This window comes from Microtus pennsylvanicus, chromosome 17, assembly GCF_037038515.1.
Source record: "Microtus pennsylvanicus isolate mMicPen1 chromosome 17, mMicPen1.hap1, whole genome shotgun sequence".
In the NCBI taxonomy this organism is placed as follows: Eukaryota; Metazoa; Chordata; class Mammalia; order Rodentia; family Cricetidae; genus Microtus; species Microtus pennsylvanicus.
The window spans coordinates 6,763,354-6,787,976 of record NC_134595.1 but is presented as its reverse complement, the minus strand read 5'-3'; the positions used below and the strand labels follow the sequence as shown (position 1 = coordinate 6,787,976).

The 24,623-nt window shown below is 39.4% G+C and overlaps 1 protein-coding gene across 3 annotated transcripts; it reads right to left on the bottom strand.

Annotated features, from left to right (window-relative positions):
- Positions 1-567: 567 nt before the first annotated feature.
- Positions 568-2,182, bottom strand: LOC142836808 (gamma-crystallin E-like). Of its 3 annotated transcripts, XM_075951416.1 has the most exons (4): positions 2,174-2,182; positions 1,840-2,086; positions 1,674-1,677; positions 568-835 (listed from the first exon to the last, which is right to left on the bottom strand). In XM_075951416.1, the coding sequence occupies exons 1-4, from the start codon at positions 2,180-2,182 to the stop codon at positions 568-570; spliced, it is 528 nt and encodes a 175-aa protein (XP_075807531.1). The 3 variants fall into 3 exon arrangements, with proteins under 3 accessions (XP_075807531.1, XP_075807532.1, XP_075807533.1); XM_075951417.1 differs by lacking the exon at positions 1,674-1,677 and having other exon boundaries at positions 568-840; positions 1,844-2,086; XM_075951418.1 differs by lacking the exon at positions 1,674-1,677 and having other exon boundaries at positions 734-826; positions 1,844-2,086.
- Positions 2,183-24,623: the final 22,441 nt, after the last annotated feature.

The window sequence follows — 24,623 nt, the reverse complement described above, 5'->3', positions numbered from 1 at the left end:
CATTCAACCCCATAGTTTTAGACTTGTTGGATTTGTCAGGCATGACTGTGCTAACAAATACCTCTCTAACTCTGCCTCCTGCTGATGCAGTTTTATTTATCCATTCTCCTTCATTCAGTCACCGTAAAAGACTTTCAGCTGAGAGCACTGAGGATGAGAGGGGAGGATGCTCTGCACCGAGTTTACAGAGCAGCTTCCGGGATACTGTTACAGCAAAGCCATAGTCTGTGATACAAAAATGCAGACACATGTAATCCGCATCAAAGACTCAAGAGAAGAGTATTGTTAATCCCATATTCACAGATTAGGAAACCGAGGCACAGAAATGTCTAGTGACTTGCCCTGCCACACACAGCTAGTGAGTGGCTGGGGTCCAGGATCCTGAAGCTGAGCTCCTGGCCACTCAGCTCACAACACCTGAATATAAGAATATCCATATTTGTCCTCTCTGCTGTTTGCTGTACCCTTCCAAGAAGGCCGAAAAGAACAGAAGACTCCATTACTGCATGGAACATACAGAAAACATTTTATTAACTTCCAAATGATGAAAGAGCAGAGTAAGAAATTTCAGTAGAAATCCATGACTCTCCGCAGAGAGCCCACCCTGGCATTCACGGCGCCCCAGTCGTGGTAGCGCCTGTACTCCCCGGGCCTCAGCAGGTACTGCCGCCCCCGGTAGTTGGGCATCTCGTAGAGGACCCAGCAGCCTTCCAGCACGTGGAAGGAGTGGAAGTCACTGAAGTGGAAGCGGTCCTGGAGGTGGGAGCAGTCGTCGGTGATCTCCACCATCTGACCTCTGTAGTCCTCGCGCTCGTAGATCCTGATCCTGTGAGAGCTGGACTGTGCACGCAGAGTAGACAAGGGGACGTTAGAAAACCTGACCTGAGCTTGGCAATCAGCTCACGCTGCCGGGTGGATGGGCCTCTTACCTTTTCTATATCAAAGGTGACTAAATTCAAAGAGTAAAAAACGATTGTCAATGCCATGTAAATCACAGACTGATGGAAATTATCAGAAAGCTCAGCTCACCCGATATCCTCTGCCTATCCCTTCTTTTTGCTTCAGGCCCTGTTTCCAAACCCGGATATCAGAGGCGCCTTAAAATTTCCGTTTAGACAGGCTGTGGTGGTGCGCATCTGCCGTCTTAGCCCTTCGGCGGCAGACGCAGATCCCAAGATTGAGAGTTGGGGGCCAGACTATAAAACAGAAAGTTTGGGGCTATCCTTGGGTGCATTCTGAAAATCCATGTAAACGCATCGACAAAATGTAAATAAATGGTCTAAAGATTGGAGTTCAAGTCTCAGTTCAAATGTGTTCTAGCAAGTCATATTTGCAAATTCCAAACCAAAAGTCAAAGGTTCTCAAGAGGCCTGTGCCAATCCGGAGTGTAAAATGTCAGCAGCAATAGCAGTTAAGTTTGCCTGTCCTGACTACTCAGCTGTCTTGACACCTTTCTGTTCCTGCCCCTTCCAGGCAGGTCCCACTGTCCCGCAGGGGTTTTCTTACATCACCAGAGCGCTCGGGGGAAGGATTCTCCTAAGCAATATAGCTGGAGGAATGAACAGCTACTGATAAACTTCCATCATCCCATGCATTCAATGTACTATAGCTTCCAAAAGAACTCATGCATGCGGTCAGACTTGACCTCTTCAAAGCTTGGCACACCACAGGACCCACCTAAAGAAACCCCCAGTCATTACTGTTAAATGGGAAAAGTGAAGAACAGTTTTTTTCGGTCTGTCTTAGGAGCTTTCAAGTGTCAAAGGTTTGCTGCATTTTCCCGAATTCTAAAGAATCTCCTCAAAGAAGATGGTGGGCCAGAGAGATGTAGGAAGGGACTCACGTGGGGGATGAGGCGGCAGGAGCGGACAGAGTCGCTGAGGCCCATCCACTGCTGGTAGTCAGGGTAGTCCCCGCGCCTCAGGAAGTACTGGCAGCCTGCGAAGTTGGGCTGCTCATAGAGCATCCAGCAGCCACTGTCCACGCGCACAGAGTTGCAGCGGCTGAAGTAGGGCTGCAGGTTGGAGTGGTCGCTGCTGCACTCATAGTGGCGGCCCTGGAAGCCGCGGTCCTCATAGAAGGTGATCTGGAAGGCAAGGCAAGGCTCAGACATCTGTTGTGGCATGGACCCGAGGGCTGGTCTTTCCCCAGGCCCTGAGTGCCCTGGGCTCACCTTCCCCATGGCTGGTGTTGGCGGTTCCGATGGGATGGCGCTGTTGGTGTGTAGGGCTGGGAACAGGGTCTATATAGCAGGAGGTCTGCTGTGTTGGCAGGAACAACACAAAGGGGCACGCGGTGGGACTGGCGCTTTCTCTCTCTCCTTTCTATATAATGACTGTGGGGGAGGCACGGGTTATTGTACGTTTTCTTTTAGTCTGTCCAGAGCTTTCGAATGAATGACCAATCATTGACCTCGTTAAAAGGGTCACTTTATACAGCTTGGGTCTTTAAATGATGCTTATCTGGGAAACAGAGATTGATTAAAGATGCTTAATTAGCTAACCATTGCAATTAATGCTCTATTAACCTTTTTTAAAAACCCCAACCAAGGAGAATTTGAGTAACAGTGCATGATGTTTGCAGGATCTGCAGTTCCACGGAGCTTGAGGCTGTTAGGCTGGGGAACTGCTGTAAGTAGGCAGCTGAGGAGGACACCGTCTCCACATGGTGCTCCAAGTGGGTTGGAAATCAGATAACTACAGGAAGGTGAGGGACAAAAGGCAAGACTCCAGGGAGGTCTGATCTCACATGGTCTTAGCTCTGCTCCCTGGAACCTGGAACTGATCACGGATTTCTAGATGCCAAAGAACATAAAATACATTTGAAATCTCAGGGTTTTTTTTATTTTTCTTATTTTAATTCATTTATTTATTAAAGATTTCTGTCTCTTCCCCGCCACCGCCTCCCATTTTCCTCTCCCTCCCCCGTCAAGTCCCCCTCCCTCGTCAGCCCAAAGAGCTATCAGGGTTCCCTGCCCTGTGGGAAGTCCAAGGACCACCCACCTCCATCCAGGTCTAGTAAGGTGAGCATCCAAACTGCCTAGGCTGCCTAGGCTCCCCCAAAGCCAGTATGTGCAGTAGGATCAAAAACCCATTGCCATTGATCTTGAGTTCTCAGTAGTCCTCATTGTCCTCTATGTTCAGCGAATCCGGTTTTATCCCAGGCTTTTTCAGACCCAGGCCAGGTGGCCTTGGTGAGTTCCCGATAGAACATCCCCATTGTCTCAGTGTGTGGGTGCACCCCTCGCGGTCCTGAGTTCCTTGCTCGTGCTCTCTCTCCTTCTGCTCCTGATTTTTTTTATTATTAAAAATTTCCACCTCCTCCCATTTCCACTCCCTCCCCCTCCCCCTTCCCCTCGCTCTCCAGTCCTAAGAGAAGTCAGGGTGCCCTGCCCTGTGGGAAGTCCAAGGCCCTCCCCACTCCATCCAGGTGGGCATCCAAACAGACTAGGCTCCCAAAAAGCCAGTACATGCAGTAGAATCAAAACCCAGTGTCATTATCATTGGCTTCTCAGTCAGGCCTCATTGTCAGCCACATTCAGAGAGTCCCGTTTGATCACATGCTCCATCAGTCCCAGTCCAGCTGGCCTTGGTGAGCTCCCATTAATTTAGCCCCTTTGTCTCAGTGGGTGAGCGCACCCCTCGTGGTCCTGACTTCCTTACTCATGTTCTCCCTCCTTCTGCTCTTTCATCTGGGCCTTGGGAGCTCAGTCCAGTGCTCCAATGTGGGTCTCTGTCTCTATCTCCATCCATTGCCAAATGAAGGTTCTATGGTGATATGCAAGATATTAATCAGTGTGGCTATGGGAGAAGGCCAGTTCAGGTGCCCTCTCCTCTGCTGCCCAAGACCTAGCTGGGGAAATCCCCTTGGATACCTGAGAACCCCTTTAGTGCCAAGTCTCTTGCCAACCCTAAAACGGCTCCCTTAGTTAAGATATCTTCTTCCCTGCTCCCATATCCACCCTTCCTCCATCTCAACCATCCCATTCCCCCAAGCTTTCCCCAATCCTCCCCTTCTCCCTCCCCATCTCCCCTTCCCCCACCCCACCCCTACCCTCGTGCTCCCAACTTTTGCCCGGCGATCTTGTCAACTTCCAACATCCATGAGGATAAATATATGTCTTTCTTTGAGTTCACCTTCTTATTTAGCTTCTCTAGGATCATGAATTATAGGCTCAATGTCCTTTGTTTATGGCTAGAATCCACTTATGAGGAGTACATATCATATTCCCCTTTTTGGGTCTGGGTTATCTCACTCAGTAAAGTGTTTTCTATTTCCATCCATTTGCATGCAAAATTCAAGATGTCATTGTTTTTTACCGCTGAGTAGAACTCTAAAGTGTATAAGTGCCATACCTTCTTTATCCATTCTTCTATTGCGGGGCACCTAGGTTGTTTCCAGGTTCTGGTTATTACAAATAATGCTGCTATGAACATAGTTGAACAAATGCTTTTGTAGTATGATAGAGCATCTCTTAGGTATATTCCTAAGAGTGGAATTGTGGAATCCTGAGGTAGGTCGACTCCCAGTTTCCTGAGAAACCACCACACTAATTTCCAAAGAGGTTGCACAAGTTTGCATTCCCACCAACAATGGATGAGTGTTCCCCTTACTCCACAACCTCTCCAGCAAAGGCTATCACTGGTGTTTTTGATTTTAGCCATTCTGACAGGTGTAAGATGTCATCTCAAAGTTGTTTTGATCTGCATTTCCCTGATCGCTAAGGAGGTTGAGCATGACCTTAAGTGTCTTTTGGCCATTTGAACTTCTGTTGAGAATTCTCTGTTCAGTTTTGCAGAATCTCTGTCATTTCTGCTGTCTCTGTCCTGGAAAAGCCCTGCTAGCTCTGTGGTGTGGGCCTTGGCTCCTAAGCTACTCTGTCATCCTCATTGTCCCTAATATCTCTAGGTGCACCAACCACCCTGTGCTATTGTGGCATTCCAGGCCGAAATCACTGTAGGGACTGTGATGCTCACTGTGGTATGTTTAGCGGTGTCTGGCCTCTACCCACTCACACCAACAGCAAATCCCCTTCCTCCTTCTCAAGTCATGACAATCCTAATGTCTTGAGTGTATACATGGAGAAGAATGAAAAATTCACCTTTGGGATAAACCACTATTCTGGAAGTACTAGCTGTGTTTAGTCCATATTTAGGGTTAATTTAACATTCCTGTCCTCAGTTTTCTGTTGCACAAATGGGTAAGTTTGAGGAATTGAAGAAATACCTCAAAAGTAACCAAATGCTTAAGAGTACCACTGGAGGAAGAAGAGTTTGCCCGCCAATTAAGCAGAGCACCTAATGTGTTTTCTATACACTCTGACTTGAAACAAGGTTTTAGTTACTAAATATTGCACTTTAAAAAGAAATACACCAAATCCTTGCTAGATATTGTACTACTCATGATACTCATCATAATACAAATACATTACATACTAACTACAGTATATGATGAAATTGTCCCCTTCTGTGTGTGTATGAGTTTCCTGGAACAAATAGCAATTTCCCTATAAAAGAAAAATCTATAAAGAAAGAATAGGTTTAATGACCTTTGATGAGACCAAGTCTGAAATTTTAGGTGATTACAGCATGACAAGACAGTAAGAATGGAGGACATACAGTCAGGAAGGGTCTGGGCTGTTAGGGATCAGACAACAGCTCCAAACTGCAGGCAAAGAGATACATCCAGGGAAGTGTCTGGTAGATACACACACAGTCTATTATACATCCTGATTTCAGGCCAGAGACCTTTGTTAAAGGTTTCTAAGTAATTCTTTCTAGTTATTATTTGGATATGAATTAAGGATTTATTAGCTTGTTTACTTTAGAAATCATGGTGAGTACTAGTAGTCACGGAGCTTTCGAATGTTCAATTTCCTGTCAGTCTTCTAGCTATAGAGCTTTGTGCTAAGCAGAATTCTTTTGACATAGTTTTGCCCAGAGACTGAAAGCACATAGTGTTACTCTACACACTAGTTGTTGATTCCCTATGGACTTACGGTTAAATGCCAGGGCCTCTTACACAGTAAACAGTTTCTCCTCACCAAGCAACAGATGCAGCTTTTTACAGTTAAAAAAGTATGACATAAGACCCTTCCTCTTCTGTATGACTAAAAGAAGACAAATGATATATGTGACATTCAGCAGACAATCCTAGCAGAAATACATTGTATTTTTATCTTTCCCTTTTTCTAGATTTCTAAAGAACTTAAGCCCTTATGCTTTTGCTCCATCATGGTGTTTGTTTTCTGAGGCGGAGAGGCAATGACACTGGGGTCAGCCCTTTAGATAACAATACAGTATAAAATGAGCAGCTAAATTATTGTTAAATAAAGGATGTCTTTCTAAGTATGTTCTTGGAAAGAGAATATAAGTGAATATGAAAAATGTGAGGAATAGGATTTCCAAACATCTTTTCCTCAAGGTATGCATGTTTCCCAAAGTGAGTTGATAAAACGTACTGCTTCTGATTGTTTGCTTTGGTATTTGAGCTGTGGATATCTTTGTGGAAGAAATATATATTCTCCTCTAAACATACAAATAATGAATCTCCCAAAATAGTTTAAAGCATTCTGAGAGTAAAATATTTAAGTCAGCAAGTTATATTTCTATTCTAATTTATATGAGTGGACTGGAAAGATAGCTCAGTATTTAAAAGCACTGGCTGTTCTTCAAAAGGTCTTGAGTTCAATTCCCAGCACCCACATGGTGGCTCCAAACCAACTGTAACTGTTGTATTATAAGATAAGAATCATAACCTCTTCTGGCGTACAGATACATGTAAAAGCAGACAAATATATGTATGTATGTGTGTAGGTATGTATATATATAATACATCTTTTAAAATTATATATTGTACAATGAGATTCTGTAATTAGTTTTGTTTCATTACTAGGCAGCAACATTTTCTTAACACTGATAACAGTATAGTACCAATATTATTAAGGGAGACCTAACAATAAATATTAATTATTTGAGGAAGGAAAGGTAATTCTACTTTCGACAAATGGCTCCAGATAAAGCCGTATGATCTAACTTTGTATTTAGTATATGATTTTTTTCTTTAATTAATTTGTAGCACTTGCATCTTTGAAAGAAAATAGTGTAAGGCAAATGCTTTCAAAATTTGTTCGACACAACAGGTGTGAAGTGCAGACTATGAAAAAAATGAACAGAACATTTCTCCATCAGTCACATGCTAAAATAATTGCTGAAGGACTGTCAAACCTTAAAGCAATAGGAAAAAGAGAATGAACATATATGATATAGATTTGATGGTATCAAAATCTAGATTTCATCTGGAATAATAAAAACATAAATTTTCTGACAACCTCTAATATAAATGTGAGAATAAAATATTTTTATTTAAGTCTAAGATTATTATTTTTTATTTAAAAAGTATTAAACTTTGTAAACAAAGTATACAAACATCTACTATAAAATAATTTAGTGTCATTAAGATAAAACAAAAATCAAAATATTTTATTTTTCTCTGGGAACATGTCTGGTTATTTATATTTGTTAGGGGAAAATTAGGCATTATATCTTTCTTTACCAAGTAGTTCACTATTGTATTGACCAAAATAAATCAATCAGGCCCTAAAGAAATAAAATATAAACAAACAAGTACTGCACAGAAGCCCATGACTCATGCTCTCTCTCCATTTCTTCCTGCTGTGCTCATTCATGTACTACGCTTCGACATCATCATCATCCTTTTGACAAACTATACTAAAAAAATCTATGGCTAATATTGGCCTGCAGGGATTGCTTGCAAAATCCCTATAAAGCTAAAGTTAAATCAAACTTCTCACAAAAACAAACAATAGCAACAAACAAAACTCTTGATTTCTTTTCTAAGAAAGAAAACTGAACAGAGGTGGCCTCCATATCTTAAAAGCAACAAATTTTTATTTACTCTGGGAATATCAGTATAAAATATCATCTGGTAAATTGAAATATATTTCCATAATACATTTTTAAAAGGTCACTAAAGTGCTAGAGCAGTATTTTTAGTTTTGAAACATTTGGACTGCCACATAATAAAATGTATGGTTGATAGCTAATCTTCATTGTAAACTCCAGGATATTTGAAATCACCTGGGAGACACACCTCAGGATGTGTCTATGAGATTGTTTTACAGAACTCTAACTGAGGTAGGAGGCCCACAACAGAATCTAAGTAGTAACGTCCCATAGGCTGGTATCCCTGATTGAAAATGGACAAGTCCAGATATCCTTGCTCTCTGCTTCCTATTGGTGGAGATGAGAGGAACTGAGAGGTCACAACTGAATGGTCCTTCTGTTGTTACTTCTTCCCTGCCCCATCCCTGTCCTGAAACCATGGACTAGATTAAACCTTCCCTTACTCTTCCAACATTTGGCCATAGCAATGAGTAAAGGTAAATGATGGATTGAAATGAGTTTAATATATTTTATTAGTTTATTTTTCTACAAAATGAGGGTACTCAGTTGAGGGATTGCTGACATTTTAGAGATATTCTTTAGCCCTTAAAATTCTAACATGTAAATGAAATTCCACTTTCTATCCAAGAGAAATAAATGCCAGAGGGCTGTAACAATGAAAGTGGGATTGATTTTGTGATCTATTTAGTCTGCTTAAGTGGAAATTGGAAAATAAATTGCTAGATTTTAGTTTATTTTGCAGATTAGTATTTAGTTTAATGAATAAATCGACTCTTAACAGATATAAATTATATTAATGATAGAAATTTAGAGAACTATCTTTCATACTTCTATCATCTTGGTGTTAAGAAATTAATTTCCTTTGTTATAAAAGAGTAGTCTTGTTATTCACACCTCCTTGCCCATTATTCCCCCCATTCCTTCATGTCATCCATGTTCTAATATTCCCACCCATTTTTCTCATTCTTCTCCCTTCCCACAAATGATCACTTTCTTGTTCCCTGGGCACTACAGCTGATACAAATTAAACATGCAGATTTAAAGGTTTAGCACTAGGATCCACACAAGGGAAAAGATTATATAGAAAGATATGTTACTACACACACAAACACACACACACACACACACACACACACACACACACACACATATATGTAGAGAAAGAGAGAGAGAGAGAACTTAGTAAGTTACCATGCATGTGAACATCCATAGTACGGTGGCTACAGTTGAAGTAATAGACATAGCCAAACCTCTCCACATTTACTGTGTTCTTTTTCCTTGTGAAGGAAAGAAGCTGGGTAGAGCTCCTGTGACTTGATAATGAAGTAGTAAGTTCCCAATTGTGTGTCCTCGTGTGTGTGTGTGTGTGTGTGTGTGTGTGTATGCGTGTGCATGTCTCTGTGTGTGTGCATGTCTCTCTGTGTGTGTGTTTTGTGGGATATTTGATCACACTGTATGAAAATGTGTCACTGTTTTACCTCACCTACCTAAGACAGCTTCTGATTCATTTAATAAAGAGATGAATGACTAATAGCTAGGCAGGAGAGGCGAGGTGGAACTTCAGAGCAGAGATGAGAAGAATCTAAGGCACATAGGATTCACATGGAGGAAGTCAAACATACATAGGGAGAAGAGGATCTGCCACATTGCAGATCATAGATTAATATAAAGGGAGTGATTTAAGTTTTAAGAGCTAGTAAGCTCAATCTAAGGCAAAGCTTTCGTAATTAATAGGAAGTCTCCATTTCATTATTTGGGAGCTTGAAATACAAAAAAATAAAAAGACCGTGTGTGTGTGTGTGTGTGTGTGTGTGTACAGGCCAAAAAAGGGTTTGATCAGATGTTGTCCACTTTGCTTTTTGAGGTAAGGCCTCTTCCTAATTTAGAAGTCACCACGTAGCTTACTCTAGCCAGAAAGCACCAGGTTGTCTTGCTTCCCCAGTACTGGGATTTCTCTCAAATGTGTGGTACCATGCTTCTTCTTCTTCTTCTTCTTCTTCTTCTTCTTCTTCTTCTTCTTCTTCTTCTTCTTCTTCTTCTTCTTCTTCTTCTTCTTCTTCTTCTTCTTCCTCCTCCTCCTCCTCCTCCTCCTCCTCCTCCTTCCTCCTGCTCCTCCTCCTCCTTCTTCTTCTTTCTTCTTCTTTCTTCTTCTTCTTTCAAGTTTTTCTCTTCCTCCTCCTCCTTCTACCTCCTTCTTCTTCTGTGGATTATGGGGATCAAATTCAGGCCTTCATGCTTGCAGAACAAACATTTTACTTACTGAACTAACTCCCTAATCCCCTATAGTAGGCATAAATACTTGTCACAAAAGATACTGTGCAAAATGACAACCTTCTCAGATCAGATTAATAAAAAAACTTATCTGGCTTAATGTCAAGTAAATCTTAATGTTGTGATTGACTAAATTGCTAGATTTAAATTCATTTTACTTTTAAAAGTTTTTGTACAGGGAATTTTTGCTTTATCGGGTCATTGGCTTGTACATTTTGAGTTTTGTTTTTATTGGGTTTCTTCTTTGTTTCTTGTTTTTATTTGCTTTGTTTTTATTTATTTTTTAAAGAGATAAAAGGTTGTGAATTTGGGTAAGTGGGGAGATGGAGAGAGTATGGGAAGAGATGGGGAATGGGAGATGCATAATTAGTATATATCACTTGAAATTTTTTGATTAAATTGTTTTAATCCCATCAAAATTTTTTTCATGCAAAGAAAATGTTGAGTGAGGGGACGTACTAAAATATCTGTCTTTCTCTCTGTCCTCTCTGCTTTTTCTAGACAAAGCTTTGTTTGTTTTTGTAAGTGAATGTCCATCCTCCTGCCCTTTCTGTTCTCTCATTGGCCTGACTTGAGTGAAGAGAAAAGGAAACCATGGGAGCTCATACTAACAGCTGGGACTGTTACATCTCCCTGCTCAGGCTGGGCTTGGGTGAGCTGCTAAGTCATCCAGGTTTACTAGAACTGGACTTCTGTGTCAACTGTCATTTTTCCCGGGAACAGAAAGTATAATCATAATTCCTGTCAGGACTCTGATAGACCAAGACAAGTCATTCAGCAAAAGATCTAAAAGAATCCTTCATAAAATAAAATTCACAGGAACAGGCTCAAACCTCAGATGCAATCACTTTGTGCCTGCCAACATATTTCATTCACTGAGCATTAACAAAAACAAATTACTGAATCAATTCCTAACATGCAGGCTGGTCTTCAGGGATCACATTGTTTCCATGGCATTCACAAAGGAGGTTTCTATTATCAGCAGCCAAATTCAAACCAAACAAAACTAAAAGGCAAGTACATTAGTAAATTTTTTGCCAAGTGTCAAAAAGATGCACCATTAGCCCTATTAAAACCAAAAGACATTTGTGCTATTGATAAATCCCTACTCACATAAGTAAAATGCTTAAGAAGCTCAATCAAGTGTTCCAAACAAACAAGGAACTGTCTGACAAAAGGATTAAAATTGCATCCCAAGATTATATGGATTTTCAACGAATCCTCGTGTTTTATCTTGGGATTATTTTTTCCCAACAATACAGCCTGAACACTTCAGGTCAGTGATTTCCTAATGTCTGGAGGAGAGAAGATACGTGTTATTTAGTACTTTAGTCAGGAAGTTCATTCAAGTTGTATGCCATACTAACATTCTGAGACTTAAGGATTTGGTTGAACCATTTGAGCTACGCTGACAGATTCCCTTTCTCTGTCGCATGTGGTAGTCAACATCTTACCCCATCATCCCCTCGTGCACATAGATCATGGCATGTCCTTTCCATCATACTTAATAGCCTTACAGATTAAATGCAGTTGCCTTGCTTCTTCTGCTTCGTCTAGGAAATAGAGCATGTTTTTCATAAAAGATCTCTTACAAAACTGCAATGAGTACCTCTAACCAGCTCTCTAGCCACAGTGAACACAAGAAAAATCACTGAGCTGCATTTCAATGTGATTCAATGCAAGTCAATTCAGTTGGAGTATTTAAACCCCCTTTATGTTTTCAGGAGTTAATGTGGTACAACTATACATCACAGACACCTGTTGTGCAGGGGGCTTTGTGTGCATCATCACATTGATTTTCCCAGGGCTCCACAATTTTTCACTTTATTTTATCAATAAAAAAGAATGTCTTTTGCTTCAGATTGCTGTTATAAATGTTAGGTAATAAAATAGCTTCACATGCTGCTGTCTTCCTTAGAGCCCAGTACATTTATTCTACTGTGTTTAAAAATTAACTAAACGATCAGTGGCTAGTGGAATGTGTATGATTACCTAAAGAGCATCAGAAAAGGAGAGAGAGAGAGAGAGAGAGAGAGAAAGAGAGAGAGAGAGAGAGAGAGAGAACCCTTGTCCGTAGAGCTGGCTACATCAAGCATGTTGAACAACCTGAGACTGATTTCTGTTTGTTACTATGGACAATTGCAAATGGAACTGAGTATACTGTAGTTAGGAGTCTTGAAAGTTTCTCTAGTGTCACCTCCCAATGCTCTCTAGGAAGACTGTATATACTCAGATCTAGGGAGCTCATTCCCTATTTTTAAATTCCTGCAAATAATTCTCTCAAATGCATTTCCACTATGTTCAGTGGTGAAGAAACATGATAATATATGTAATTTCATAACTAGAAAGTACTAGGAAGGCATGATGGTAGGTTCAGCTCAAGGCAGCCTGAGATTGAGGCTGCATTCTAACATCTGGACAGATCATAATGCAAGCATTGACAGTTTTGGATGGCCTTCAGGTTTAGACACAATTTCCTGATGCACCTAGATGTGAGAAAGAAGAATCAAAGTCCAGATGCCACAACTACAAACCCTTCCCATTGCCATGCCTTCCTTACCATGATGGACTAACCTCTAACTGTGAGTCAAAATCAAATTCTTTCTTTGGTTGGGTATCTGAGTATTTTCCCCTTTCCTCTTTGTGATGGTTTGAATGAGAATGGTTACATAGGTTCATATGTTTGAATGATTAGTCATCAGGGACTTGTAGCACAAGCGCCTGAGCATCCAAGTGACTTTCTTTCCACATTTAATATATATCCAAGGCGAATAACTGAATCTCCAGTTTGCTATCTATGCACTCTCCTAGTTGGATTCCTTTGTTAATTTTTAATCTGTGTCTTTAGAGAAGCTAAAGGAACTTCAGGTCCTATCGCAAACTGGCAACTATCTTCAGCCATCATTTAGAAATAAAATCACATTTGGTGAATAGATATTTTTTAAAAACTTATCTTCAGAGGCATTTGGGGTTTGAAATTAAGGAACTAGGAAATTAAAAAAAAAACCATGGCTATAAAGCTCTGCTGTTTGCTGACATGGGAACAAGAATAAGTCTCTGAGAATAGGGAGAAAATGTGTTACAACTACTGCCAGCTTGGGTACTACCTGGAGATGGACTCAGAGAAATGAAAACACCGGGCTCACCAAGTAATAAAAATAAGAGGTAACAAAGAGAGTGATCGCTGAGGGAGCAGGCTGGAGCCAGAGACCTCAGCGGGTCCAGGTGCGAGTCTGAGACCTCCAAGGGAGTAGGCCTGAGCCAGAGACATCCGTGGGACTAGGCTCAATCCAGGAACCTCCTTGGAAGTGGGCCCAGGCCATGGACATCTATGGAAACAGGCCTGAGCCAGTGACCTACGCAGCAGCAGGCCTGAGTCATAGAAGTTCACAGGAACAGGTACAAGGGAGTGACCACTAAGGGAGCAGACACAGGTCAGAAACCTCTGCAGAATGGGTATAAGTTAGGGACCTCCGAGGGAGCAGGCCCAAGCCAGAAACATCTGTGGAAATAGGCCTGAGCCAGCTACCACAGACCAGCCGGAGCAGGCCTGAGGCAGCAACCTCCACAGAAGCAAACTTGAGCCAGTGACCTCCGTTGGAGCAGGCCTGAAAACAAACTCTACAGAAGCAGGTACAAGGAGCCATTGCTGAGGGAGCAGGCCGGAACCAGAGACCTCTCCCAGACCAGGTGTGAATCAGCAATCTCTGAGGTAGTAGGCCTGAGCAGGCAACATCTGCTAGGTCAGGCCCAGCAAAACAACATCAACAGAAATAGCCTCAATCAAGCAATCTCCCTGGGAGCAGGCCTGAACAATCCCCAATCTTAGGTGTTGCAAAGCGACCATCAGGAGTGCTGAATGACCTCCAGGAACACCAGTGGGGTGACTGGAACCATGGCACTGAATGCATCACGAGGAGTAAACATCCAAGTCTTGGATCTACTGGCACCTGGATGATTGAGCACCAGAGACACAGACAGTCCCAACTACACCAATCAGAGGAAAAGTTGGGTAGATAAGGTAAGAACACACACAACACCACAAAGAGCAACATGACAACAATAAAAAACCAGTGGCCCTACAAAAGCAACACTTAAACAACCAAATATAGATGAAGCAGAAGAAAATGCCCTAAAAAATAGCTTTAGGAGAATGTTTGAGGCCCTTAAAGAGGAAATGAAAATTCCCTCAAAGAAATGGAGGAAAAGATAAAAATAAAAGATAAAAAATTAGAAGAAATCAAGAAACTATTCAAGACTTGAAAACTGAAATAGAAACAATAAAGAAAACACAAGCTGAGGGAATTATAGAAACTGATATTATGAGAAAACTATCAGGAACCACAAATGCAAAAATAAGCAGCAAAATACAAGAGAAGAGAGAATCTCAAGCACTGAAGATACAATAAAAAAAGTAAACTCATTGGTCAAAGAAAACATTAAATCTAACAAAAGTTCAACACAAAATATCCAGGAAATATGGGACTCTATGAAAAGACTGAACCTAAGAATAATTCTAATAGACTGAATATGAAAATAGAATCCATTCTTCTGCTGCATAGAAGAAACACACCTCAACCTCAAAGACAGACATCATCTCAGAGTAAAGAGTTGGGAAAAAAATTTCCAAATGAATTGACATAAAAAAGCTGGTGTAGCTATTTTAATATCTAACAAAATCAATCAAAAGAGACAAAGAAGGCCATTTCATATTAGGCACAGGAAAAATCCATCAAGAGGAAATCTCAATACTGAACATCTATGCCCCAAATACAAGGGTACCCGCATATGTAAAAGAAACACTTCTAAGGCTTAAAGCATACAGTAAACACCACAAACTAATAGTGGGAGACTTCAACACCCCACTCTTGCCACTGGACAGGGCTGCCAGACAGAAAATTAACAGAGAAATAAGGAAACTAAGAGATGTTATGACTCAAATGGACTTAACAAACATCTATAAAACATTCCATCTAAATATAAAAGAAAATACTTTCTTCTCAGCACCTCATGGAACCTTCACAAAATTTGAACACATACTAGGTAACAAAGCAAACCTCAACAGATACAAAAGAAATAGAATAACCCCATGTATCTTATCGGATCATAGTGGCTTAAAATTAGATTTCAACAGCAACACTAATTCTAAAAAGCCCACAAACACATGGAAATTAAACAATGCTCACCTGAATCATCAATGGGTCAAGGAAGAAATAAAGGGTGAAATTAAAGACTTCCTAAAATTCCATGAAAATTACCATGCAACATACCCAAATTTATGGGACACAATGAAAGCAGTGTTAAGAGGAAAGATCAATACACTAAATGACTTCATGAAGAAGCTGGAAAAAAATCCCACCCTAGTGATTTAACAGAACATTTGAATACTCTAGAACAAAAAGAAGCAAACTCACCCAGGAAATAATCAAATTTAGAGCTGAAATAAACAAAATAGAAACAAAGAAAACAATCCAAAGAATCAATGAGACCAAGAGTTGGTTCCTTGACAAAATCAACAAAATAGACAAATCTTTATCCAAACTAACCAAAGGCAGAGAGAGAATATTCAAATTAATAAAATCAGAACTGAAAAGAGGGACATAACAACAGACATGGAGGAAATACAGAGAATCATTAGGTCATATTTCAAAAATCTGAACTCCAAAAAATAGGAAAACTTAAAGGAAATGGACAACTTTCTGGATAAATGTCACTTACCAAAATTAAATTAAGACAGATAAGCAAATTAAATAGACCTATAATTACTAAAGAAATAGAAACAGTCATCAAAAATCCCCCAAGCACAAAAATTTCGGGGCCAGATGGTTTCAGCTCAGAATTTTACAATATTTTAAAAGAACTAATAACCAATACTCCTCAAATTATTCCACACAATAGAAACAGAAGGAACATTGCCAAACTCTTTATGAGACTGCAATTACCCTCATACCCAAACCACATAAAGACATCACTAAGAAAGACAATTACATACCAATCTCACTCTCAAACATTGATGCAAAAATACTCAATAAAATGCTGGCAAATCAAATCCAAGATAAATGATTCACCATGATCAAGTTGGCTTCATCCCAGAGATTCAGCGATGGTTCAATATACGATAATCTGTCAATGTAATCCACCATATAAACAAGCTGAAAGATAAAAACCACATTATCATCTCATTAGATGCTGAAAAAGCCTTTAACAAAATACAATATTCCTTCATGATGAAATTCTTGGAGAAAGCAGGGATACAAGGAACATACCTAAACATAAAAAAGGCAATATACAGCAAGCCCACAGCAAACATCAGACTAAATGGAGAGAAATTCAAAGCAATCCCACTGAAATCAGGAACAAGACAAGGCAGTCCACTTTCTCCATATCTGTTCAATATAGTTCTTGAGGTTTTAGCTAGAGCAATAAGATAACAAAAGGAGATCAAGGGGATACAAATCGGAAAAAAATGTTAAACTCTCATTATTTCCTAATTATAAGATAGTTTATATAAGTGACCCCCAAAATACTACCCAGGAACTTCTACAACTCATAAACACCTTCAGTAATGTAGCAATACTCAAGATTAACTAAAAAAATCATGGCTCTACTTTACATAGATGATAAATGGGATGATAAAGAAATCAGAGAAACATCACCCTTCACAATAGCCACATATAGCACAAAATATCTTGGTGTAACTCTTACCAAACAAGTGGAAGGCCTGTATGAGAAGAACTTTCAATCTTTGAAGAAAAAAAAAACTGAAGACACCAGAAAATGGAAAGATCTCCCATGCTCCTGGGTAGGTAGTATTAACATAGTAAAAATGGCAATCTTACCAAAAGCAATCTTCAGATTCAATGCTATCCCCATCAAAATTCCAGAAAAATTATTCACAGACCTTGAAAGAACAGTACTCAACTTCATATGGAAAAGCAAAAAAAAAAAAAATCCTGTACAATAAAGGAACTTCTGGAGTCATCACTATCTCTGACTTCAAATCTCAAAAATGATACAGTACTGAAAACAGCCTGGCATTAACATAAAAACAGACAGGAGGATTAATAGAACTGAATCAACGTCCTAGATATTAATCCATATACCTACAAACACTTGATTTTTGACAAAGAAGCAAAGAATATAAAATGGAAAAAAGAGAGCCTTTTCAACAAATGGTGCTGGCATAACTGGATATCAACATGTAGAAGAATGAAAATAGATCCATATCTATCACCATGAATGAAACTCAAGTCCAAGTGGATCAAAGACCTCAACATAAAGCCAACCACACTGAACCTCATAGAAAAGAAAGTGGGAAGTACACTTGGATGCATTGGCCCAGAAGACCACTTCCTAAATATAACCCCAGTAAAACAGACTCAGAGTAACAATTAATAAATGGGACCTCCTGAAACTGAAAAGCTTCTGTAAAGCAAAGGACATAGTCAACAAGACATAATGGCAGCCTACTGAGTGGGAAAAGATCTTCACCAACACCACATCAGAAAGAGGGCTGATCTCCAAAATATACATAGAACTTAAGAAATTGGTCATCAAAAGATCAAATAAACCAATAAAATATGGGGTACAGACCTAAACAGAGAACTCTCAACAGAGGAATCTAAAATGGCTCACAGACACTTAAGGAATTGTTCAACATCCTTACCCATCAGAGAAATGCAAATCAAAACAACTCTGAGATTCCATCTTATACCTGTAAGATTGTCCAAGATCAAAATTACTAATGACAGCTTATGTTGGAGAGGATGTGGGGTAAAGGGAACACTCCTCTATTACTGGTGGGAGTGCACACTGGTACAGCCCCTTTGGATGTCAGTGTGGCGATTTATCAGAAAATTAGGAAATGACCTTCCTCAAGACAGAGCAATACCACTTTTGTTTATATACCCAAAGGAAGCTCGATTGTACCACAAGGACATGTGCTCAACTATGTTCATAGAGGCATTGTTTATCATAGTCATAACCTGAAAAAACCCTAAATGCCCCTCGACTGAAGAATGGATAAGGAATATGTGGTACATTTACACAATGAAGTACTACAGAGCAGAAAAAAGTAATGATATCTTGAAATTTGAAGGAAAAAGATGGATCTAGAAAAAAACCATACCAAGTGAGGTAACCCAGACCCAGAATAAGTGACTTTTAGACATAAAGCAAAGAAAATCAATCTATAATTCACAATCCCAGAGAACCTAGAAAACAATTAGGACTCTAAGAGACACATACATGCATCTATTTTATACGGAAAGTAGAAAAAGACAAGATCTCCTTAGTAAATTGTGAGTATGGAGTCCATGGGATAGGGTAGAAGGGGATGGAAGAGAAAGGGAGGGGAGTGAAAAAAAATGTATAGCTCAATAAAAAGAATTTTAAAAAAAGTAAAAATATGACACCTCCTTGTGGGAAAAAAAAAAGAAATAAGAGGTAGCAAGTAGGCATGACAATACCCAAACAAACATAGTGGAGGAAAATGGTACTCATATCTAATATCCTGTTATTAGTTAGATTGAGAAAAAATTAAAAGATTTGCCTCTGAGACTGAGGGGATGCATAATGTTTACAGCCTGCATCCAAACATGGACAAGATGAAACAAAATTCCCTTCTGCAACACACATAAGCACAAAATTTGCTTTGTCCTGGCCAACTACTCTGGCACAGAAGGCCTGTCCTGGAGTTTGGTAGATAGACCAAGTGATACTGCACTGGATATAACTGATTTTTTCTTTAGCAATCAGCTAGCTATCAAAGGCAAATAGCTTCTTACCTAGCAAATGAAACAGTTTCCACTTCCACGTATCAGTGCCGAGACCCCATTTGTCTGAAACCTGTGCAGGTCGTGTGTGCTGCCACGTTCTCTTTTATTTCAGATGTGTATCAGTCTTACTGTGTCTGAAAGATGCTTCTTCCTTGACATCATCCACCACCTCTGGCTCTTGCAATCTTTCTTCCTCCTCTTTTGCATAGCTTCCCAAGCTCTGATGGGGTGGGAGAAATTCTCAATGCAGATTGCAATATTTTTTTTAAAAGAGCATACACAAGAAAAATGGCATTCTGTAATCCCAGTTCTTACCCAACTGTCATCATGCATGTGCCATTATATTGCTTTTTACCAAAATGCTCTATACACTAGAAATCATACTTCCAGAAGAGTGATTAAATCTAAATTAAAGGAAAAAATTAGACACCAACTGGAGGGCATTTTCTCTTTAAACACAAAACTCCAATTAAATATGAACAGTGAAAAGAAAGGCTGTCTTATAGATACTTGAGTACTCCCTCTCTTTGTTAATAAGCACTTATTATTATTTTGAATTATGTGTCTGTGAGTTTGTGTGTCTATATGTGGGTATGTGTACCTGGTGTCCATGGAGCCATGTTTGCTATTCTCTGGAGCTGGAGTTATAGACAACTGTAAGCCTCTCAACATGAGTACTGGGAACTGAACTCAGATCTGCAAAATCAATATGTGCTCTGAAACACTGAACCATTTTCCAAGGTTTAACCTCTCTTTTGGTAGCTTTCATCTTATCTCCTTTAATCTTCATATTAAAATGTTTTCCCCGGTCTGCAATCACCCCAGGTGTTGCCAGTTAAGGCAGCTGACAGGTTTTCACATGCCGTCATAAACAGAATTTAAACTCCTAAGGTCATCTGTAACCAGGAGCACCCAGCAAATTCAATCTTGGGGGTAGTGAAATAACACTTACATCAAGGACACTTAATTTATCAAATCAGGAATATCACATTGCCCAGAGGCTTTTTAAAGAAGCAGTGGAAATAAAATATTTGGGCACTATCCAACTACGAAGCTCTTTGAAGTGCAAAGCTTCATTTCCTTCTTCAAATCCATTCTCAGAAGGACTGTATTTAAAAGAAGTGATTATTCTGATTTGGATTCAGTTTAAGCTGGTGGTATTAGAGTTTTTCAAATACTTATTTCTTTCAAATTTTCAAGGAAAATTTAAACATAAATTTCAGGATGGAATTAAAATAATATTCAAATTATTTTAAAGCAAATATATATAAAGAGGGGGAAAGAATCTGTAATTCCATGTAAATTTTCACAGGAAATCCAAAGACAGAATAAATTCAGATATGAGAATTTTAGTTTACACTGTCTTGATTTAGTTCACTCTCTAAAGCACAGACAAAAGTTCGAATAATGCACAGCTTTCTTACTGACTGTTGGGTCCAACGGGTTGCTCAAAGATGGGAACAGACCACCAAAGTTTAATAAACCAGAAGCAAACTTAAATCCAGAATTCAAGAAAAAAATAAAAAAATAAAATAAGAAATCTCCATGGGGCACAAAAAGCTTATCAGCTAGCTGAGACTGCAGTCAGAGATGGATTTTGTAAGGCTGTGGTGAAGGCCAGTTTCTGAACCTACCTTTTTATAGTAAGGGCACCAAGCATTAGGTCTGAACAAAGGAATTTTTACAATCTCAACGTAAAACTCAGATACAGAATGCCTTACTTTACAATCTCCATTAAGAGATTTTATCAGTTAAACTAGTGCTTGTGCTTAATCTATTGTCTTCCTTGGTATCTCCAGGTAGTGTTTACTGAGCCCTGTGCTCTTCCCCTTGGTGCTGCCAGTTTCACAGAGCAGGGATAATGCATAACCCAGAGGTCATGTATTTCCTAAAGTTGACTCAGTTCATATCCATAGGCTAGCTCTCAGTTTGCTGATCTCATGTTTTCTAAGCCTCAGCCCTGGCTTTCTGTCCATCCTGCCCTCTCTCCCAGACACTGACCTCACAGGTCAGTAACAGCTGCTCTTGGCTGTGTTCATTGATTTTTTGAGAAGTGGGTTCTTTCTTGCCCTTTCAGCCTCTTTGTTATTCTTTACTGGTTCTTCCTGAGCCATAGATATATTCAGAGTGAGCTGACTGAAGTTTCTCAATGGAAATGCTGCTCGTCCTGCTTTTTGGGAAAATCTTCTTGGAAAGGAAAATAATTTGATGTTAAGAAAACGTATGTTATTAATGATGTAAAGACTGCTCTTAAACCCAAACTACTCGGCCACTCTGCCTATTGCAGTTGCTATTGTCTTCTGTGTCCACAGATAAGCACCAAGATTCCTTCAATGGACTCAGCCAATGGCTCACCTGGGTAACTTCCATTAATAAGACCAGGAACATAAAAATATTGTCACTACAAAAATGTGTACTAGGTAAACAAGAAATTTACTTTTCAGGACTATCCATTCTGAATAAAAGAATATTGCTAACTTTTAAAAAGTTATTCATATGACATCTAACCTCTGAAAAAAATAAATAAAATTATGCACAACACTGGCACAGCCATTCTCCTGACACATGCACTTGCTAGACAATTCTAAACATGTACCTGAAGTTCTGAGTCTTGATACTTTAATCTCATAAAGGACCATGGTTTGTGAACCATGTGGCTTTTTCCAAATAATAAACCCCAAAGCTCATCAGTTTAGTTAATATGTCGTTGTGTATACACCTTGACTCTCTTTCAATTTCAGAGAGGCAAGTATCTCTGCTATTATAGCAAAAGGAATAATTGAAAGGATATTCATGACTGGTTTATCAAAAATTTAGTAAGTTGAAGCTGTAGAGATGGCTCATTGATTGGAAGTACACGCTTCTCTTGTAGAGGACCCAAGTTCCATTCCTTGGACCAACATGGCAGCTAACATGCAACTCCAATTCCAGAGTATCTGATACCTTCTGCAGGTACTGCACGCATTGCATTGCACAGATATACATGCAAAACACTCATACCCATTAAAAAATAAAATTTCAGTAGATGTGATGATGACAATCGCAAGTGTACTGCAGCTACACACGCCAGAAGCCATGTTCTGCTGTACACGGCCTTCATTTCTTAATATATAGATCTCTCTTGAGATAGAAAAGTAGAGACCATGCTCTCAAGTCAGCTGGATCTGAGAAACGGAAACAATCCAGCCACCTGACAGCAGACACAAAAAACAGCATGGTTTCTTTTTGTGTTTGTTTTTGTTTGTTTTGGTTTTTGAGACAGGCTCATGTGTATACCAGGCTGGCCTCTAACTTACTATGTGATTGAAGATGGTCTTGAACTCATCTTCTTGCTCCAAGTACTGGAATTATAGGTGTGTGCCAAGAGGCACAACTAAGTCTTCTTAACTTCTCAACTAATCTGCTGAAGGTTTTCTGTCAGCCCTTCAGGCTCCATGTCAAATCTATTCTTAACATGATTTAGGGAAGTTCTTCTCAGCCTGAGACATTCTCCAATAGCTTTCCATTTCCTTTTGAACAAAGACCATGTTCATTCACAGATCCATTTGGTTTAAGCAGGTTCAACCCTCTTATTACACTATTGCTTCAGGTTCCTTTCTTTACTTATTTATATCTATTTAATTTTTTTTATAATTTTGTTTTTTTTTACTGAAAATAAAGTTAATTTCACACATATGTATATCTTATCTCTCTGGATCTTCCCCACCTCCCAACGCTTCCAACTCCATACTTTTTTTCTCTCTCTCTTAAGAAAGCAATCAGGAAAATAAAAAAGACAAAAGACATACAAAGATGATACAATATAAACAAATAAGCAAAAAGAAACTAAGAAAGACCATGAAACACACACACACACACACACACACACACACACACACACAAAACCCATAAAAACTCAAAATTGGAAACCATAAAATATAGGTCAAAAAATCAAAAGGCTAAAAAAAATTTTAAAAAAGTCCAAACAGAGTGATATGAGAAAAAAAAACTACAAAACTACCTTACAGTTGGTTTTGTGTTTACCACCTACTGCTGGGCATAGGACATACCATTAAATGTGGTTTGTAAAATCATAGGACTTCATTGGAGAAATGATTTTTCCTTTGTGAGCAGTTGTTAATTGGAAACACCTTCTTGGATAGGGATGTGGGCTATGTTTCTTCCCCATCTCAGTGCTGAGACATCATGTGGTTTGCATTTGTGAGTGCCCATCTATGCCTGCTGTCTCAGTCTCTGTGACTGTGTAAGTCCTATGGGAGGACTGTGTTTCCTTAATGTATCCATCCCCTCTGGCTCTTACAATTTTCCTGCCTCCTCTTCTATATAATTTCCTGAGCCCTGAGGAGGGGGATTTGGTGAATACATCTCATTTGGAGCTGAGGGTTCCATGGTGTCCCACTCTTGGCACATTCTCCAACTGTGGCTCTTTCTATTCCCATCTACTGCAGGTCATTAGGAGTCACTTGATTTCTGCTCCTTTTCCAGAACAGTGGTATTTGCTTTCACCCTTGATCCAAGCCTTAACTAGTCTCAGATTCTTGGGCACTGGAGAAGTGTCAGGTATGGGTTCTGTCCTGTAAAGTGGACTTAAAATCCAACCACAACTTTATCACACTATTGCACCAATGCATCATGTAGGCGAGTCATCAATTTAGATCCAAGGGTTCATAGCCCTTTCTTTTCTGAGCTCCAGTTTTATGCCTTCCTATAGCATTTCAATCCCGTGGCTCTCCCATTACAGGGCTATGGCTCATACACAGGCTCTGTCATTCCTGTCTCTGGCTTCCTCCCAGTTGCTGTTTCCAGTCTTCCTATGTTTAGCCTTTGACTTCAACTCAGACATTGTTTCTTAAGGAATAACTGCGCAACACCCCAGATAGTCAGTCTATTCTGCCAGAAACCAATGATTCTATCATAGCAATTACTCCAGGTATTGTATTATGTACTCATTTTTTGCATGGTTTAATAAATTATTTTCTTTCAAACATATAAATTTTGTGAGCCCCTACTATGTAAGAGACTAACTTCCATAACATTGGTACTAAATGAAAATTGAAATGATATAGAAACTATTAATTGGTCATAAGATAGACAGACTTTCCTTGGATTCAGTCTATCCTGAATTAACCAATACTGGCCTTTTGTCTAGGTTTAGTTTCCTCTAGAAGTTCCTAGCAAGACCTCAGAAAAATATCAGTATTAACAGGTTGATGTTATTCAGTTAACTCTGTCCAGAGACTGTGGGACAGTTCTGCTCTTTATCCAAGGGTTTATGCCATCTCTGCTATATTTAGTTTTGGTCTTGCAAAACTGTTCTTCAGTTCTGAACTTATGATGAGCTCAGGAAACACCACAAACTTGCAAGTCATCCAGAGATTTGCTTTTGTTTTTGTGAGAACAGGAACAATATTTTCTTATGCTCCCCTTCTTCCCAGGTGAAAGCTAAGAATCAATAATTAATATTTTATTATAAAGAAAAACAAAATCATGCACAGATGTGCTACATTATCCTTTTAATATATTCCATATATTATTTTCTATTTTGTTGAACATTTCGGTCACAATTCAGGAGACATATTTGTTTATACCTTACTTTTTTGGTTAATGATCTTCAAGGGTGAGTTATAAGTGTGTACTATCCTTATAAAAT